Source organism: Oncorhynchus clarkii, unplaced genomic scaffold (assembly GCF_045791955.1).
Source record: "Oncorhynchus clarkii lewisi isolate Uvic-CL-2024 unplaced genomic scaffold, UVic_Ocla_1.0 unplaced_contig_10305_pilon_pilon, whole genome shotgun sequence".
Taxonomy (NCBI): domain Eukaryota; kingdom Metazoa; phylum Chordata; class Actinopteri; order Salmoniformes; family Salmonidae; genus Oncorhynchus; species Oncorhynchus clarkii.
In genome coordinates, this window is record NW_027258009.1 from 204,919 (window position 1) to 224,778 (window position 19,860).

Genomic DNA, 19,860 nt, shown 5'->3' on the forward strand with positions numbered 1-19,860 from the left:
AGGACACAGTGAATATCTCATCTAGTCCCCGGTAGTAACCATGTTCAGCCTCTGAGGACACAGTGAATATCTCATCTAGTCCCAGGTAGTAACCATGTTCCTGTGTTCAGCCTTTGAGGACACAGTGTATATCTCATCTAGTCCCAGGTAGTAACCATGTTCCTGTGTTCAGGCTTTGAGGACACAGTGAATATCTCATCTAGTCCCAGGTAGTAACCATGTTCCTGTGTTCAGCCTTTGAGGACACAGTGAATATCTCATCTAGTCCCAGGTAGTAACCATGTTCCTGTGTTCAGCCTTTGAGGACACAGTGAATATCTCATCTAGTCCCAGGTAGTAACCATGTTCAGCCTCTGAGGACACAGTGAATATCTCATCTAGTCCCAGGTAGTAACCATGTTCCTGTGTTCAGCCTTTGAGGACACAGTGAATATCTCATCTAGTCCCAGGTAGTAACCATGTTCCTGTGTTCAGCCTTTGAGGACACAGTGAATATCTCATCTAGTCCCAGGTAGTAACCATGTTCCTGTGTTCAGCCTTTGAGGACACAGTGTATATCTAATCTAGTCCCAGGTAGTAACCATGTTCCTGTGTTCAGCCTTTGAGGACACAGTGTATATCTCATCTAGTCCCAGGTAGTAACCATGTTCCTGTGTTCAGCCTTTGAGGACACAGTGAATATCTCATCTAGTCCCAGGTAGTAACCATGTTCAGCCTCTGAGGACACAGTGTATATCTAATCTAGTCCCAGGTAGTAACCATGTTCCTGTGTTCAGCCTTTGAGGACACAGTGAATATCTCATCTAGTCCCAGGTAGTAACCATGTTCCTGTGTTCAGCCTTTGAGGACACAGTGAATATCTCATCTAGTCCCAGGTAGTAACCATGTTCCTGTGTTCAGCCTTTGAGGACACAGTGTATATCTCATCTAGTCCCAGGTAGTAACCATGTTCCTGTGTTCAGCCTTTGAGGACACAGTGAATATCTCATCTAGTCCCAGGTAGTAACCATGTTCCTGTGTTCAGCCTTTGAGGACACAGTGAATATCTCATCTAGTCCCAGGTAGTAACCATGTTCCTGTGTTCAGCCTTTGAGGACACAGTGTATATCTCATCTAGTCCCAGGTAGTAACCATGTTCCTGTGTTCAGCCTTTGAGGACACAGTGTATATCTCATCTAGTCCCAGGTAGTAACCATGTTCCTGTGTTCAGCCTTTGAGGACACAGTGTATATCTCATCTAGTCCCAGGTAGTAACCATGTTCAGCCTCTGAGGACACAGTGTATATCTCATCTAGTCCCAGGTAGTAACCATGTTCCTGTGTTCAGCCTTTGAGGACACAGTGTATATCTCATCTAGTCCCAGGTAGTAACCATGTTCCTGTGTTCAGCCTCTGAGGACACAGTGAATATCTCATCTAGTCCCAGGTAGTAACCATGTTCCTGTGTTCAGCCTTTGAGGACACAGTGTATATCTCATCTAGTCCCAGGTAGTAACCATGTTCCTGTGTTCAGCCTTTGAGGACACAGTGTATATCTCATCTAGTCCCAGGTAGTAACCATGTTCCTGTGTTCAGCCTCTGAGGACACAGTGAATATCTCATCTAGTCCCAGGTAGTAACCATGTTCCTGTGTTCAGCCTTTGAGGACACAGTGTATATCTCATCTAGTCCCAGGTAGTAACCATGTTCCTGTGTTCAGCCTTTGAGGACACAGTGAATATCTAATCTAGTCCCAGGTAGTAACCATGTTCAGCCTCTGAGGACACAGTGAATATCTCATCTAGTCCCAGGTAGTAACCATGTTCCTGTGTTCAGCCTTTGAGGACACAGTGTATATCTCATCTAGTCCCAGGTAGTAACCATGTTCCTGTGTTCCGCCTTTGAGGACACAGTGAATATCTCATCTAGTCCCAGGTAGTAACCATGTTCCTGTGTTCAGCCTTTGAGGACACAGTGTATATCTCATCTAGTCCCAGGTAGTAACCATGTTCAGCCTCTGAGGACACAGTGTATATCTCATCTAGTCCCAGGTAGTAACCATGTTCAGCCTCTGAGGACACAGTGTATATCTCATCTAGTCCCAGGTAGTAACCATGTTCCTGTGTTCAGCCTTTGAGGACACAGTGAATATCTCATCTAGTCCCAGGTAGTAACCATGTTCCTGTGTTCAGCCTTTGAGGACACAGTGAATATCTCATCTAGTCCCAGGTAGTAACCATGTTCCTGTGTTCAGCCTTTGAGGACACAGTGAATATCTCATCTAGTCCCAGGTAGTAACCATGTTCCTGTGTTCAGCCTTTGAGGTAGCCATGTGTTCAAAGTGTGTCCCACAAAGCCAAGAATAACATTTCCTCTTGATAAATCTCTATGAAACTCAAGACTTTCAGGAGGTTTAGTTTATTCTTAACTAATAATCTTTAGCAACAATATGTGGCTGAGGTAATGCCAGGGGATGGTATTGATAATGACTAGCATGCCGTGGGGATTAGGGAGAGGGCTCTGGCGTGCCGTGGAATGTCTCGGAATAACGATGAAGAGAACGCAGCGGAACATCTGATGAGCCTGGGGAGTTCAGAGGGGCTTTGGCGCTCTCCGGTTATTTCTGTTTCAGCCCTGAGCGGGGGAGGGGGGTGTAACGGTGTATCAGACTGAGGGTGGGGGGTAAACGGTGTATCAGACTGAGGGTGGAGGGGGGGGGGGTTAACGGTGTATCAGACTGAGGTTGGGGGGGTTACAGTGTATCAGACTGAGGGTGGGGGGGGGTAACGGTGTATCAGACTGAGGGTGGGGGGTAACGGAGTATCAGACTGAGGGTGGGGGGGGGGGTAACGGTGTATCAGACTGAGGGTGGGGGGGGTAACGGTGTATCAGACTGAGGGTGGGGGGGGTAACGGTGTATCAGACTGAGGCTGGGGGGTAACGGTGTATCAGACTGAGGGTGGGGGGGTAACGGAGTATCAGACTGAGGGTGGGGGGGTAACGGTGTATCAGACTGAGGGTGGGGGGGGTAACGGTGTATCAGACTGAGGGTGGGGGGGTAACGATGTATCAGACTGAGGGTGGGGGGGTAACGGTGTATCAGAGTGAGGGTGGGGGGGTAACGGAGTATCAGACTGAGGGTGGGGGGGGTAACGGAGTATCAGACTGAGGGTGGGGGGGTAACGGAGTATCAGACTGAGGGTGGGGGGGTAACGGAGTATCAGACTGAGGGTGGGGGGGTAATGGAGTATCAGACTGAGAGTGGGGGGGGGTAACGGAGGATCAGACTGAGGGTGGGGGGGTAACGGAGTATCAGACTGAGGGTGGGGGGGTAATGGAGTATCAGACTGAGGGTGGGGGGGGGGTAACGGAGTATCAGACTGAGGGTGGGGGGGGTAACGGAGTATCAAACTGAGAGTGGGGGGGGGGGGGTAACGTAGTATCAGACTGAGGGTGGGGGGGTAACGGTGCATCAGACTGAGGGTGGGGGGGGGTAACGGTGTATCAGACTGAGGGTGGGGGGTAACGGTGTATCAGACTGAGGGTGGGGGGTAACGGTGTATCAGACAGAGGGTGGGGGGTAACGGTGTATCAGACTGGGGGGGTGTAACGGTGTATCAGACTGAGGGGGTTGTGGGTCTGAACTATGTTAATGTTGAGTAACTCTAGGGGACTGATCTATGTTAATGTTGAGTAACTCTAGAGGACTGATCTATGTTAATGTTGAGTAACTCTAGGGGAACTATAGGGGGACTGATCTATGTTAATGTTGAGTAACTCTAGGGGACTGATCTATGTTAATGTTGAGTAACTCTAGGGGAACTATAGGGGGACTGATCTATGTTAATGTTGAGTAACTCTAGGGGACTGATCTATGTTAATGTTGAGTAACTCTAGGGGAACTATAGGGGGACTGATCTATGTTAATGTTGCTCTCTCTCAACGTCCTCCCTCCCATCTCTTTCTCTCCTCTCCCCCTCTCTCTCAATTTCTCCCCTCCCTCCCTCCCTCCCTCCCTCCCTCCCTCCCTCCTTCCATCTCTCCCTCTCTCTCTGTCTCTCTCCCTTCCCTCCCTCCCTCTCTCTGTCTCCCTCCCTCTCTCTCCCTCCCCCCCTCTGTCTCCCTCCCTCTCTCTCCCTCCCCCCCTCTGTCTCCCTCCCTCTCTCTCTCTCCCTCCCCCCCCTCCCTCCCTCCCAGAGGACCCATAACCTCATGCCTGTGGGTTGATCTCCTAGCCTGCTGTAGACCACACTGTGGTTGGGTAATAGGGCTTGGCTGTGTGGGCTGCTGGATGGGGTCCCGCAACTATAAGTGACTTCTCTGCACCAGAGCAGGGCTGTATATATACACTATCTGTCCCAAATGGCACCCTATGCCCTATATAGTGCACTACTATAGACCAGAACCCAATGGCACCCTATTCCCGATATAGTGCACTACTATAGACCATAGCCCTATTCCCTATATAGTGCACTACTATAGACCAGAACCCAATGTCACCCTATTCCCTATATAGTGCACTACTATAGACCAGAACCCAATGGAACCCTATTCCCTATATAGTGCACTACTTTAGACCAGGGCCCTATTCCCTATATAGTGCACTACTTTAGACCAGGACCATATTCCCTATATAGTGCACTACTATAGACCAGAACCCAATGGCACCCTATTCCCTATATAGTGCATTACTATAGATCGGAACCCAATGGAACCCTGTTCCCTATATAGTGCACTACTTTAGACCAGGACCCTATTCCCTATATAGTGCACTACTTTAGACCAGGACCATATTCCCTATATAGTGCACTACTATAGACCAGAACCCAATGGCACCCTATTCCCTATATAGTGCATTACTATAGATCGGAACCCAATGGAACCCTATTCCCTATATAGTGCACTACTTTAGAACAGGACCATATTCCCTATATAGTGCACTACTATAGACCATAACCCAATGGCACACTATTCCCTATATAGTACACTACTTTAGACCAGGGCACATTAGTAAAAGGGTGTAATTCATATAAAAACTCCTCCATGTTCTGTAGTACAGTGAAGATGCATTAGATGGATAAACCCTGGTCCTGGAGACCAGAGGGGCATCCTACCGGTTTCATAAAGCTCGCCAGCTTCATTACAGGTCAGGCCTCATCCATACTACGGCGGTGGATAGCTAGCCAGCTTCATTACAGGTCAGGCCTCATCCGTACTACGACGGTGGATAGCTAGCCAGCTTCATTACAGGTCAGGCCTCATCCGTACTACGACGGTGGATAGCTAGCCAGCTTCATTACAGGTCAGGCCTCATCCGTACTACGACGGTGGATAGCTAGCCAGCTTCATTACAGGTCAGGCCTCATCCGTACTACGACGGTGGATAGCTAGCCAGCTTCATTACAGGTCAGGCCTCATCCGTACTACGACGGTGGATAGCTAGCCAGCTTCATTACAGGTCAGGCCTCATCCGTACTACGACGGTGGATAGCTAGCCAGCTTCATTACAGGTCAGGCCTCATCCGTACTACGACGGTGGATAGCACTCGCCCGCCGGCCTGCCGCTAACTCTAGCAGGCCTCTAACGTGAATGAACGTGGTTTCATGTTGTACGTGGGTCCTGGACTTCTGGACTTCTGGCCTGCTTGCCCTGCCTGCCTGGCTGGCTGGCTGCCTGTCTGGCTGCATGTCTGTCTGGCTTGTTAGGGGAGCAGGGCTAAGAACCCTAAGAGGAGGACGGGGTCAATCAGCCAGTACAGCAGTTGTAGAGGGAGAAGTCCAAGAGATTAGGACCCATCCAGAAGTCCAGGGGGTTAGGACCCATCCAGAAGTCCAAGAGGTTAGGACCCATCCAGAAGTCCAGGGGGTTAGGACCCATCCAGAAGTCCAGAGGGTTAGGACCCATCCAGAAGTTCAGGAGGTTAGGACCCATCCAGAAGTCCAGGACCCATCCAGAAGTCCAGGAGGTTAGGACCCATCCAGAAGTCCAGGACCCATCCAGAAGTCCAGGGGGTTAGGACCCATCCAGAAGTCCAGGACCCATCCAGAAGTCCAGGGGATTAGGACCCATCCAGAAGTCCAGAGGATTAGGACCCATCCAGAAGTCCAGGACCCATCCAGAAGTCCAGGGGATTAGGACCCATCCAGAAGTCCAAGGGATTAGGACCCATCCAGAAGTCCAGGGGATTAGGACCCATCCAGAAGTCCAGGGGATTAGGACCCATCCAGAAGTCCATGGGATTAGGACCCATCCAGAAGTCCAGGGGGTTAGGACCCATCCAGAAGTCCAGGGGATTAGGACCCATCCAGACTTCCAGGACCCATCCATAAATCCAGGGGATTAGGACCCATCCAGAAGTCCAGGGGATTAGTACCCATCCAGAAGTCCAGGAGGTTAGGACCCATCCAGAAGTCCAGGGGATTAGTACCCATCCAGAAGTCCAGGACCAATCCAGAGGTCCAGGGGATTAGGACCCATGTAGAAGTCCAGGGGATTAGGACCCATCCAGAAGTCTAGGAGGTTATGACCCATCCAGAAGTCCAGGACCCATCCAGAAGTCCAGGACCCATCCAGAAGTCCAGGACCCATCCAGGAGTCCAGGGGATTAGGACCAATCCAGAAGTCCAGGGGGTTAGGACCCATCCAGAAGTCCAGGGGGTTAGGACCCATCCAGTAGTCCAGGACCCATCCAGTAGTCCAGGACCCATCCAGAAGTCCAGGGGGTTAGAACCCATCCAGGAGTCCAGGGGGTTAGGACCCATCCAGGAGTCCAGGGGGTTAGGACCCATCCAGAAGTCCAGGGGGTTAGGACCCATCCAGAGGTCCAGGACCCATCCAGAAGTCCAGGACCCATCCAGGAGTCCAGGGGGTTAGGACCCATCCAGAGGTCCAGGGGATTAGGACCCATCCAGGAGTCCAGGGTGTTAGGACCCATCCAGAGGTCCAGGGTATTAGGACCCATGTAGGAGTCCAGGGTGTTAGGACCCATCCAGAGGTCCAGGGTGTTAGGACCCATCCAGGAGTCCAGGGGGTTATGACCCATCCATAAATCCAGGACCCATCCAGGAGTCCAGGACCCATCCAGAAGTCCAGGGGATTAGGACCCATCCAGAGGTCCAGGGGATTAGAACCCATCCAGAGGTCCAGGGTATTAGGACCCATCCAGGAGTCCAGGGTGTTAGGACCCATCCAGAGGTCCAGGGTGTTAGGACCCATCCAGGAGTCCAGGGTGTTAGGACCCATCCAGGAGTCCAGGGGGTTATGACCCATCCATAAATCCAGGACCCATCCAGGAGTCCAGGACCCATCCAGAAGTCCAGGGGATTAGGACCCATCCAGAGGTCCAGGGGATTAGGACCCATCCAGAAGTCCAGGGGATTAGGACCCATCCAGAGGTCCAGGGGATTAGGACCCATCCAGAGGTCCAGGGGGTTAGGACCCATCCAGAGGTCCAGGGGATTAGGACCCATCCAGAGGTCCAGGGGATTAGGATCCATCCAGAGGTTCAGGGGGTTAGGACCCATCCAGAGGTTCAGGGGATTAGGACCTATCCAGAGGTCCAGGGGATTAGGATCCATCCAGAGGTTCAGGGGGTTAGGACCCATCCAGAGGTCCAGGGGATTAGGACCCATCCATAGGTTCAGGGGATTAGGACCCATCCAGAGGTTCAGGGGATTAGGACCCATACAAAAATCAAACTAATCCATTTCAGAACCACCTCATTGTTGGACCTGACTGAGACCTACATTGGTTCATGGCAGCAAGTCTCCTCACCTCTCCTCCCCTCCCTTACTCTCTGCTCCCCTCTCTCTCCTCTCCGCTCCCCTACTCTTCTCCCCTCCCTTACTCTCCTCTCCGCTCCCCTCTCTCTACTCTCCTCCCCTCCCTCTCCTCCTCCCCTCCCTCCCCTCTCCGCTCCGCTCCCCTTCCCTCTCCGCTCCGCTCCCCTTCCCTCTCCGCTCTCTCTCCCCTACTCTCCCCCCCTCCCCTCCTTTCCGCTCCCCTCCCCTACTCTTCTCCCCTCTCTCTCCCCTCCCTCTCTCTCTCCTCCCCTCCCTCCCCCTACTCTCCTCCCCTCCCTTACTCTCCTCTCCCCATCCTCTCCTCTCTCAGGTCTATAAATAAATAAGCTCTGTGTCAGCTATATGACTCCTGACAGGTTTGGTTTAATTTCCAAGCCAAGTAGCAAAACAAAACATTAGGCCAGCTTTAGCCTAGCGTGGGCTACAGTACCGACTCTCTTAATGACTTTTCCGATGAGCTCATGACTAGAAGGTATCTTGGAGCCGTTGGGCTGCTATGTGCTGCCTGCACTGCTCAACAGGTGTTCATGACTAGAAGGTATCTTGGAGCCGTTGGGCTGCTACGTGCTGCCTGCGCTGCTCAACAGGTGTTCATGAACGCTACAGGCCTGGCTGGTTAGCTGACCGACTGGATGTTCCTTTGGCTGTTAGCTCAACTGTTGACACCGGTGTTATGCCTGGTTCTGGGGGTCGCGGGGGGGCTTCTGGGTCGTGGTGAGAGGGGTGGACCGGCAGGGCTGTCACACCACGACACGCCGAGATGCAGTCAGGTGGTGGGGTAATGGTGCAGGAACCAACCACGTCACGAGGGTAACACAACCAGGGCTCGGGAAGGCAAATTTGACTGAAAATAGACCAGACCTCTCTCTCTCACCCTGCTCTCTCTCTCTCGGCGCACAGTTGGGCCCAGAGCCCCCCGGGTTAGGGGGAGGGGTTTGTCCGGCATGATGGACTACAGCCAGGCAGTATGTTACAGTCACCATGATGGACTACAGCCAGGCAGTATGTTACAGTCACCATGATGGACTACAGCCAGGCAGTATGTTACAGTCACCATGATGGACTACAGCCAGGCAGTATGTTACAGTCACCATGATGGACTACAGCCAGGCAGTATGTTACAGTCACCATGATGGACTACAGCCAGGCAGTATGTTACAGTCACCATGATGTACTACAGCCATAGAGTATGTTACAGTCACCATGATGGACTACAGCCAGGCAGTATGTTACAGTCACCATGATGGACTACAGCCAGGCAGTATGTTACAGTCACCATGATGGACTACAGCCAGGCAGTATGTTACAGTCACCATGATGGACTACAGCCAGGCAGTATGTTACAGTCACCATGATGAACTACAGCCATAGAGTATGTTACAGTCACCATGATGTACTACAACCAGGCAGTATGTTACAGTCACCATGATGTACTACAGCCAGGCAGTATGTTACAGTCACCATGATGGACTACAGCCAGGCAGTATGGTACAGTCACCATGATGTACTACAGCCAGGCAGTATGGTACAGTCACCATGATGTACTACAGCCAGGCAGTATGTTACAGTCACCATGATGGACTACAGTCCAACTGACACTTATATCAATAGCCAAAATTCAAAATCAATTTGCGAGCATCGTCTACCCGACCTGTCTTGTAGCATGACTCACTTGCTATGAACCATGGGTACTGGAAGGTTTAGCTAGCTAGTTAATAACGGACAAGTGACTGGCTCAGGTTTAGCTAGCTAGTTAATAATGGGGAAGTGACTGGCTCAGGTTTAGCTAGCTAGTTAATAATGGGGAAGTGACTGGCTCAAGTTTAGCTAGCTAGTTAATAATGGGGAAGTGACTGGCTCAGGTTTAGCTAGCTAGTTAATAATAATGACTGGGGAAGTGACTGGCTCAGGTTTAGCTAGCTAGTTAATAATGGGGAAGTGACTGGCTCAGGTTTAGCTAGCTAGTTAATAATGGGGAAGTGACTGGCTCAGGTTTAGCTAGCTAGTTAATAATGGGGAAGTGACTGGCTCAGGTTTAGCTAGCTAGTTAATAATGAGGAAGTGACTGGCTCAGGTTTAGCTAGCTAGTTAATAACGGGGAAGTGACTGGCTCAGGTTTAGCTAGCTAGTTAATAACGGACAAGTGATTGGTTTAGCTAGCTAGTTAATAACGGACAAGTGAATGGCTCAGGTTTAGCTAGCTAGTTAATAATGGACAAGTGCCTGGCTCAGGTTTAGCTAGCTAGTTAATAATGGGGTAGTGTCTGGCTCAGGTTTAGCTAGCTAGTTAATAACGGGGAAGTGACTGGCTCAGGTTTAGCTAGCTAGTTAATAATGAACAAGTGACTGGCTCAGGTTTAGCTAGCTAGTTAATAATGGAGAAGTGACTGGCTCAGGTTTAGCTAGCTAGTTAATAACGGACAAGTGACTGGTTTAGCTAGCTAGTTAATAACGGACAAGTGCCTGGCTCAGGTTTAGCTAGCTAGTTAATAATGGGGAAGTGTCTGGCTCAGGTTTAGCTAGCTAGTTAATAACGGGGAAGTGACTGGCTCAGGTTTAGCTAGCTAGTTAATAACGGGGAAGTGACTGGCTCAGGTTTAGCTAGCTAGTTAATAATGGACAAGTGCCTGGCTCAGGTTTAGCTAGCTAGTTAATAACGGGGAAGTGACTGGCTCAGGTTTAGCTAGCTAGTTAATAACGGGCAGTTTTCATGAAATACATGAAACTCGCACGACCAAGATATCAAAATTAAACTTCTAAAATAAATTACAGATTAGATTATTCTGATTTAAATTATTCAGACTATTTCTTAGTGCGGTGTAGAAGTGACTGTTGTTGCTAGGTAACATGCTAATATTCATGGGAAGAAGGGTGCACACGATGAAGGGGCTTCTCGAAGGGAGCAGTGGAGCCCGATGGCTCGACACCTGGCGTTTCAGATTGACTCGTGAACGGGCATATGGAATGATCGAGTGCTCCGTTTGAGATTGACTTGTGGACGGGCATATGGAATGATCCAGTGCTCCGTTTGAGATTGACTCGTGGACGGGCATATGGAATGATCCAGTGCTCCGTTTGAGATTGACTCGTGAATGGGCATTTGGAATGATCGAGTGCTCCGTTTGAGATTCAGTACAGTCACATATTTTCCCAATGAGCTAGAGTTAATTCCCAGGCTTTCCAGAAATCCCAGTTGGAATATTCACAGGTTTCCTGCTTATTCTCTTCTGATTCTGGGAATCTTCCAACCAGGGAATTTTGGGCAAGTCACAAGAATTCCGCAACCTTACAGTGAATTAACAGTAACCAGTGTGATATAGTACAGCTCTACCCTACAGGACCCCCTTCTCTCTCAATCACCAATCACTATCAGGCTACAGGGGCCTGAGAGGGACAAATGAGAGAAGGAAACTAAAAGGGCTTTGAGATGTCATTCTCCTAATCAACATGATTTGTGATGTGTGACTCAGGGAACAAGGTATACGGGAGAGAGAGGAGAGAGGGGAGTGGAGAGAGAGAGGAGAGGAGAGAGAGGGGAGAGAGAGAGAGAGGGGAGAGGAGAGGAGAAAGAGAGATAGGAGAGGGGAGAGAGGAGAGAGAGGGAGGGGAGTGGAGAGAGAGAGGAGAGAGGAGAAAGGAGAGAGAGTGAGGGGAGAGGAGACAGAGTGAGATGAGAAAGAGAGATAAGAAAGAGGAGAGAGAGGGAGGGGAGTGGAGAGAGAGAGAGGATAGAGGAGAGAGAGAGAGAGAGAGAGGAGAACGCACGTGAGAGAGAGAGAGCGAGCGAGAGACGTGAGAGGAAGGGGACAGTGAGAGCGAGAGAGAGGGGACAGTGAGAGAGAGAGAGGACAGTGAGAGAGAGAGCGAGCGAGAGAGGTGAGAGGGGACAGTGAGGGAGAGAGAGAGATAGGACAGTGAGGAGAGAGGGGACAGTGAAGGAGAGAGAGGACAGTGAGAACGAGAGCGAGAGGGGACAGCGAAAGCGAGAGGTGAGAGAGAGGACAGTGAGAGAGAGAGGACAGTGAGAGAGAAAGGACAGTGAGAGTGTCTTCTAATCTTCTCTGTCTCCTCCTCATAGTAAAGGGGGTTCAGGAACATCCATCTCTGGAGCTCCTCACCATCTGGTGGCCTGGTGACTGTTATCTATGGACTCTGTTATTCAACCAGTTCCACTAGAGTTCCTCACCATCTGGTGGCCTGGTGACTGTTATATATGGACTCTGTTATTCAACCAGTTCCCCTAGAGTTCCTCACCATCTGGTGGCCTGGTGACTGTTATCTATGGACTCTGTTATTCAACCAGTTCCCCTAGAGTTCCTCACCATCTGGTGGCCTGGTGACTGTTATCTATGGACTCTGTTATTCAACCAGTTCCCCCAGAGTTCCTCACCATCTGGTGGCCTGGTGACTGTTATCTATGGACTCTGTTATTCAACCAGTTCCCCTAGAGTTCCTCACCATCTGGTGGCCTGGTGACTGTTATCTATGGACTCTGTTATTCAACCAGTTCCCCTAGAGTTCCTCACCATCTGGTGGCCTGGTGACTGTTATCTATGGACTCTGTTATTCAACCAGTTCCCCCAGAGTTCCTCACCATCTGGTGGCCTGGTGACTGTTATCTATGGACTCTGTTATTCAACCAGTTCCCCTAGAGTTCCTCACCATCTGGTGGCCTGGTGACTGTTATCTATGGACTCTGTTATTCAACCAGTTCCCCTAGAGTTCCTCACCATCTGGTGGCCTGGTGACTGTTATCTATGGACTCTGTTATTCAACCAGTTCCCCTAGAGTTACTCAACATTAACATAGATCACTACCCTAGAGTTACTCAACATTAACATAGATCACTACCCTAGAGTTACTCAACAGTAACATAGATTAGTCCCCTAGAGTTACTCAACATTAACATAGATCAGTACCCTAGAGTTACTCAACATTAACATAGATCAGTCCCCTAGAGTTACTCAACATTAACATAGATCAGTCCCCTACAGTTCCCCTAGAGTTACTCAACATTAACATAGATCAGTCCCCTAGAGTTACTCAACATTAACATAGATCAGTCCCCTAGAGTTACTCAACATTAACATAGATCAGTCCCCTACAGTTCCCCTAGAGTTACTCAACATTAACATAGATCAGTCCCCTAGAGTTACTCAACATTAACATAGATCAGTCCCCTACAGTTCCCCTAGAGTTACTCAACATTAACATAGATCAGTCCCCTAGAGTTACTCAACATTAACATAGATCAGTCCCCTAGAGTTACTCAACATTAACATAGATCAGTCCCCTACAGTTCCCCTAGAGTTACTCAACATTAACATAGATCAGTCCCCTAGAGTTACTCAACATTAACATAGATCAGTCCCCTACAGTTCCCCTAGAGTTACTCAACATTAACATAGATCAGTCCCCTAGAGTTACTCAACATTAACATAGATGGTGTATCTACAGTAGAGTAGCCAGCCTTACTGTATGGTGTATTATAGTAGAGTAGCCAGTCTTACTGTATGGTATCTACAGTAGAGTAGCCAGTCTTACTGTATGGTATCTACAGTAGAGTAGCCAGTCTTACTGTATGGTATCTACAGTAGAGTAGCCAGTCTTACTGTATGATATCTACAGTAGAGTAGCCAGTCTTACTGTATGGTATCTACAGTAGAGTAGCCAGTCTTACTGTATGGTATCTACAGTAGAGTAGCCAGTCTTACTGTATGGTATCTACAGTAGAGTAGCCAGCCTTACTGTATGGTATCTACAGAAGAGTAGCCAGTCTTACTGTATGGTATCTACAGTAGAGTAGCCAGTCTTACTGTATGATATCTACAGTAGAGTAGCCAGCCTTACTGTATGGTATCTACAGTAGAGTAGCCAGCCTTACTGTATGGTATCTACAGTAGAGTAGCCAGCCTTACTGTATGGTATCTACAGTAGAGTAGCCAGTCTTACTGTATGGTATCTACAGTAGAGTAGCCAGTCTTACTGTATGATATCTACAGTAGAGTAGCCAGCCTTACTGTATGGTATCTACAGTAGAGTAGCCAGCCTTACTGTATGGTATCTACAGTAGAGTAGCCAGCCTTACTGTATGGTATCTACAGTAGAGTAGCCAGTCTTACTGTATGGTATCTACAGTAGAGTAGCCAGTCTTACTGTATGGTATCTACAGTAGAGTAGCCAGCCTTACTGTATGGTATCTACAGTAGAGTAGCCAGCCTTACTGTATGATATCTACAGTAGAGTAGCCAGCCTTACTGTATGGTATCTACAGTAGAGTAGCCAGTCTTACTGTATGGTATCTACAGTAGAGTAGCCAGCCTTACTGTATGGTATCTACAGTAGAGTAGCCAGCCTTACTGTATGGTATCTACAGTAGAGTAGCCAGTCTTACTGTATGGTATCTACAGTAGAGTAGCCAGCCTTACTGTATGATATCTACAGTAGAGTAGCCAGTCTTACTGTATGGTATCTACAGTAGAGTAGCCAGTCTTACTGTATGGTATCTACAGTAGAGTAGCCAGCCTTACTGTATGGTATCTACAGTAGAGTAGCCAGTCTTACTGTATGATATCTACATTAGAGTAGCCAGCCTTACTGTATGGTATCTACAGTAGAGTAGCCAGTCTTACTGTATGATATCTACAGTAGAGTAGCCAGCCTTACTGTATGGTATCTACAGTAGAGTAGCCAGTCTTACTGTATGATATCTACAGTAGAGTAGCCAGCCTTACTGTATGATATCTACAGTAGAGTAGCCAGCCTTACTGTATGATATCTACAGTAGAGTAGCCAGTCTTACTGTATGATATCTACAGTAGAGTAGCCAGCCTTACTGTATGGTATCTACAGTAGAGTAGCCAGTCTTACTGTATGATATCTACAGTAGAGTAGCCAGCCTTACTGTATGATATCTACAGTAGAGTAGCCAGTCTTACTGTATGATATCTACAGTAGAGTAGCCAGTCTTACTGTATGGTATCTACAGTAGAGTAGCCAGTCATACTGTATGGTATCTACAGTAGAGTAACCAGTCATACTGTATGGTATCTACAGTAGAGTAGCCAGTCATACTGTATGATATCTACAGTAGAGTAGCCAGCCTTACTGTATGGTATCTACAGTAGAGTAGCCAGCCTTACTGTATGATATCTACATTAGAGTAGCCAGCCTTACTGTATGGTATCTACAGTAGAGTAGCCAGTCTTACTGTATGATATCTACATTAGAGTAGCCAGCCTTACTGTATGGTATCTACAGTAGAGTAGCCAGCCTTACTGTATGATATCTACATTAGAGTAGCCAGCCTTACTGTATGGTATCTACAGTAGAGTAGCCAGCCTTACTGTATGATATCTACATTAGAGTAGCCAGCCTTACTGTATGGTATCTACAGTAGAGTAGCCAGTCTTACTGTATGGTATATACAGTAGAGTAGCCAGCCTCGTTTACTGCCTAAATGTTGCTGTAAAAGACCTGCATGGTTCTCCTCTGTGTTGTGTTGCAGGCTGTGTTGTTTTTGGAGTTATTCATTGTCAAGCTTTTAAAACCGATGCCAGACTGCAACATTTTAGTAGCCCAGCTCGGACTTTGGCACGTGTACCCCCCCCCCCCTCCATCCATCCATCCCCCCTCCCCTCCCCTCCCCCTCCCTCCCCTCCCTCCCCCTCCCTCCCCTCCCTCCCTCCCTCCGCTGCGAGCTGTCATCGGGGCACACGAAAGCAGAGACATTGAAGTTGAATTCACCAGCGTGAGCACATCAGGATCGTGATTTAATAAAGTTGATGACTCATTCATAGTCGTTTGTGTGTCCTATTCGACCCGCGGGCCTTGAGCCCTATTAGCTTAGGTTATGACTGACTTGTGATCATTTCCCCGGCTCGTTGGATTGTATTGACATTCCCGACCACAGTGGTCTGTTTTCGTAATAAAAAAAATGAAAATATTGAGTCATTGAAAGTGAAAACAGTGTGTCCCTAAAGGCTGGAGGCAACAAACAACGTATCAGAACCCCTCCACATTGACTCTGTACCGTAATACCCTGTATATAGCCTCCACATTGACTCTGTACTGGTACCCCCTGTATATAGCCTCCACATTGACTCTGTACCGTAACACCCTGTATATAGCCTCCACATTGACTCTGTACCGTAATACCCTGTATATAGCCTCCACATTGACTCTGTACTGGTACCCCCTGTATATAGCCTCCACATTGACTCTGTACCGGTACCCCCTGTATATAGCCTCCACATTGACTCTGTACCGTAATACCCTGTATACAGCCTCCACATTGACTCTGTACCGGTACCCCCTGTATATAGCCTCCACATTGACTCTGTACCGGTACCCCTGTATATAGCCTCCACATTGACTCTGTACCGGTACCCCCTGTATATAGCCTCCACATTGACTCTGTACCGGTACCCCCTGTATATAGCCTCCACATTGACTCTGTACCGTAATACCCTGTATATAGCCTCCACATTGACTCTGTACCGGTACCCCCTGTATATACCCTCCACATTGACTCTGTACATGTACCCCCTGTATATAGCCTCCACATTGACTCTGTACCGTAATACCCTGTATATAGCCTCCACGTTGACTCTGTACAGTAATACCCTGTATATAGCCTCCACATTGACTCTGTACCGTAATACCCTGTATATAGCCTCCACATTGACTCTGTACCGTAATACCCTGTATATAGACTCCACATTGACTCTGTACCGTAATACCCTGTATATAGCCTCCACATTGACTCTGTACCGTAATACCCTGTATATAGACTCCACATTGACTCTGTACAGGTACCCCCTGTATATAGCCTCCACATTGACTCTGTACCGTAATACCCTGTATACAGCCTCCACATTGACTCTGTACCGTAATACCCTGTATATAGACTCCACATTGACTCTGTACCGTAATACCCTGTATATAGCCTCCACATTATCTATGTACCGTAACACCCTGTATATAGCCTCCATATTGACTCTGTACCGTAACACCCTGTATATAGCCTCCACATTGACTCTGTACCGTAATACCCTGTATATAGCCTCCACATTGACTCTGTACCGTAATACCCTGTATATAGCCTCCACATTGTCTCTGTACTGGTACCTCCTGTATATAGCCTCCACATTGACTCTGTACCGGTACCCCCTGTATATAGCCTCCACATTGACTCTGTACCGTAACACCCTGTATATAGCCTCCACATTGACTCTGTACCGTAATACCCTGTATATAGCCTCCACATTGTCTCTGTACTGGTACCTCCTGTATATAGCCTCCACATTGACTTTGTACCGGTACCCCCTGTATATAGCCTCCACATTGACTCTGTACCGTAATACCCTGTATATAGCCTCCACATTGACTCTGTACCGGTACCCCCTGTATATAGCCTCCACATTGACTCTGTACCGGTACTCCCGGTATATAGTCTCCACATTGACTCTGTACCAGTACCTCCTGTACATAGCCTCCACATTGACTCTGTACCGGTACCCCCCTGTATATAGCCTCCACATTGACTCTGTACCGGTACCCCCTGTATATAGCCTCCACATTGACTCTGTACCGGTACCCCCTGTATATAGCCTCCACATTGACTCTGTACTGGTACCCCCTGTATATAGCCTCCACATTGACTCTGTTCTGGTACCCCCTGTATATAGCCTCCACATTGACTCTGTACCGGTACCCCCTGTATATAGCCTCCACATTGACTCTGTACCAGTACCCCCTGTATATAGCCTCCACATTGACTCTGTACCGTAACACCCTGTATATAGCCTCCACATTGACTCTGTACTGGTACCCCTGTATATAGCCTCCACATTGAAGACAGGGTGACTGAGACAAGACAGGGTGACTGAGACAAGACAGGGTGACTGAGACAAGACAGGGTGACTGAGACAAGACAGGGTGACCAAGACAAGACAGGGTGACTGAGACAAGACAGGGTGACTGAGACAAGACAGGGTGACTGAGACAAGACAGGGTGACCGAGACAAGACAGGGTGACTGAGACAAGACAGGGTGACCGAGACAAGACAGGGTGACCGAGACAAGACAGGGTGACTGAGACAAGACAGGGTGACTGAGACAAGACAGGGTGACTGAGACAAGACAGGGTGACTGAGACAAGACAGGGTGACTGAGACACCCTGTCCCTACAGGTCTAACCGATGACACAAGTCACTGTGTTGCGATGAGAACACGGAAGCAACGCTCTGTGTTTTTTAAAACACGTGATGTTTTAAACATACTAGCTGGAAATGTCACGAGCCCAGGTGACTGATAACCAGTCTTTATAAATCAAGGTCAGTGTGTGCAGGAAGACTTCAGAGAAACATCCTCTCGTATCTCAGCCTGTTATTAGTGAACGCTGAGTGACGCCATGTTGATCACACTCCTCTTAATAATGACAACAGAAGAAGACAGGGTGGGTGTATCTCCCTTCTCCAGGACAACAGAAGAAGACAGGGTGGGTGTATCTCTCTCTGCTCCAGGACAACAGAAGAAGACAGGGTGGGTGTATCTCTCCCTGCTCCAGGACAACAGAAGAAGACAGGGTGGGTGTATCTCCCTGCTCCAGGACAACAGAAGAAGACAGGGTGGGTGTATCTCTCCCTGCTCCAGGACAACAGAAGAAGACAGGGTGGGTGTATCTCTCCCTGCTCCAGGACAGCAGAAGAAGACAGGGTGGGTGTATCTCTCCCTGCTCCAGGACAGCAGAAGAAGACAGGGTGGGTGTATCTCTCCCTGCTCCAGGACAGCAGAAGAAGACAGGGTGGGTGTATCTCTCCCTGCTCCAGGACAGCAGAAGAAGACAGGGTGGGTGTATCTCTCTGCTCCAGGACAACAGAAGAAGACAGGGTGGGTGTATCTCCCTACTCCAGGACAACAGAAGAAGACAGGGTGGGTGTATCTCTCTGCTCCAGGACAACAGAAGAAGACAGGGTGGGTGTATCTCTCTGCTCCAGGACAACAGAAGAAGACAGGGTGGGTGTATCTCTCTGCTCCAGGACAACAGAAGAAGACAGGGTGGGTGTATCTCTCTGCTCCAGGACAACAGAAGAAGAGGGTGGGTGTATCTCTCTGCTCCAGGACCTCACTCACTAAAACAGTTCTACCTTCTCAACACGGCGACGATACAGTCTGGACCAGGAAGTGTTTAACCTTCAGACCGAGGCTTTAACACAGACAAACACACTCACAAACACCACTTACCTCGCTAGCTACCGTCATTCACATCTCACTGTCATCGGGTGTGTGTGTGTGTGTGTGTGTGTGTGTGTGGAGGGGGGGCGTCTGGAGGAGGGAAGATGGAGAGAGGAGGAGGAGGAGGAGTGGGAGGGTGAAGATGAAGAGGGAGAGGAGACTTGTCTTTGAAGTACTAGAAGTTCAGTGCTTTAATCTCTCTCCCTGTAATCATCCGTTACCAGACAACACAGCTGACTTCTAGGGACACTATCTCTCCCTGTAATCATCCGTTACCAGACAACACAGCTGACTTCTAGGGATACTATCTCTCCCTGGATTTATACGACATGAAAAACAACCAGACGGTTAACTACGGGAACAACTCAGGGTCACTGAGGAGGAGGTTTAACTACGGGAACAACTCAGGGTCACTGAGGAGGAGGAGGCAGGAGAGGAGGTTTAACTACAGGAACAACTCAGGGTCACTGAGTAGGAGGTTTAACTACAGGAACAACTCAGGGTCACTGAGTAGGAGGTTTAACTACAGGAACAACTCAGGGTCACTGAGGAGGAGTTTTTACTACAGGAACAACTCAGGGTCACTGAGGAGGAGGTTTAACTACGGGAACAACTCAGGGTCACTGAGGAGGAGGCAGGAGAGGAGGTTTAACTACAGGAACAACTCAGGGTCACTGAGGAGGAGGTTTAACTACAGGAACAACTCAGGGTCACTGAGGAGGAGTTTTTACTACAGGAACAACTCAGGGTCACTGAGGAGGAGGTTTAACTACGGGAACAACTCAGGGTCACTGAGGAGGAGGCAGGAGAGGAGGTTTAACTACAGGAACAACTCAGGGTC

At 48.8% G+C, this 19,860-nt stretch overlaps 1 protein-coding gene across 1 annotated transcript in view; it reads right to left on the reverse strand.

The window, feature by feature from the left end:
* LOC139394482 (intermembrane lipid transfer protein VPS13B-like) overlaps positions 1-5,910 on the reverse strand; it is a 173,880-nt gene extending 167,970 nt beyond the window's left edge. The window contains exon 1 of the mRNA XM_071142556.1: positions 5,736-5,910. Coding sequence (XP_070998657.1) covers positions 5,736-5,910 — 175 coding nt within the window. The remainder of the gene's footprint in view (positions 1-5,735) is intronic.
* Positions 5,911-19,860: the final 13,950 nt, after the last annotated feature.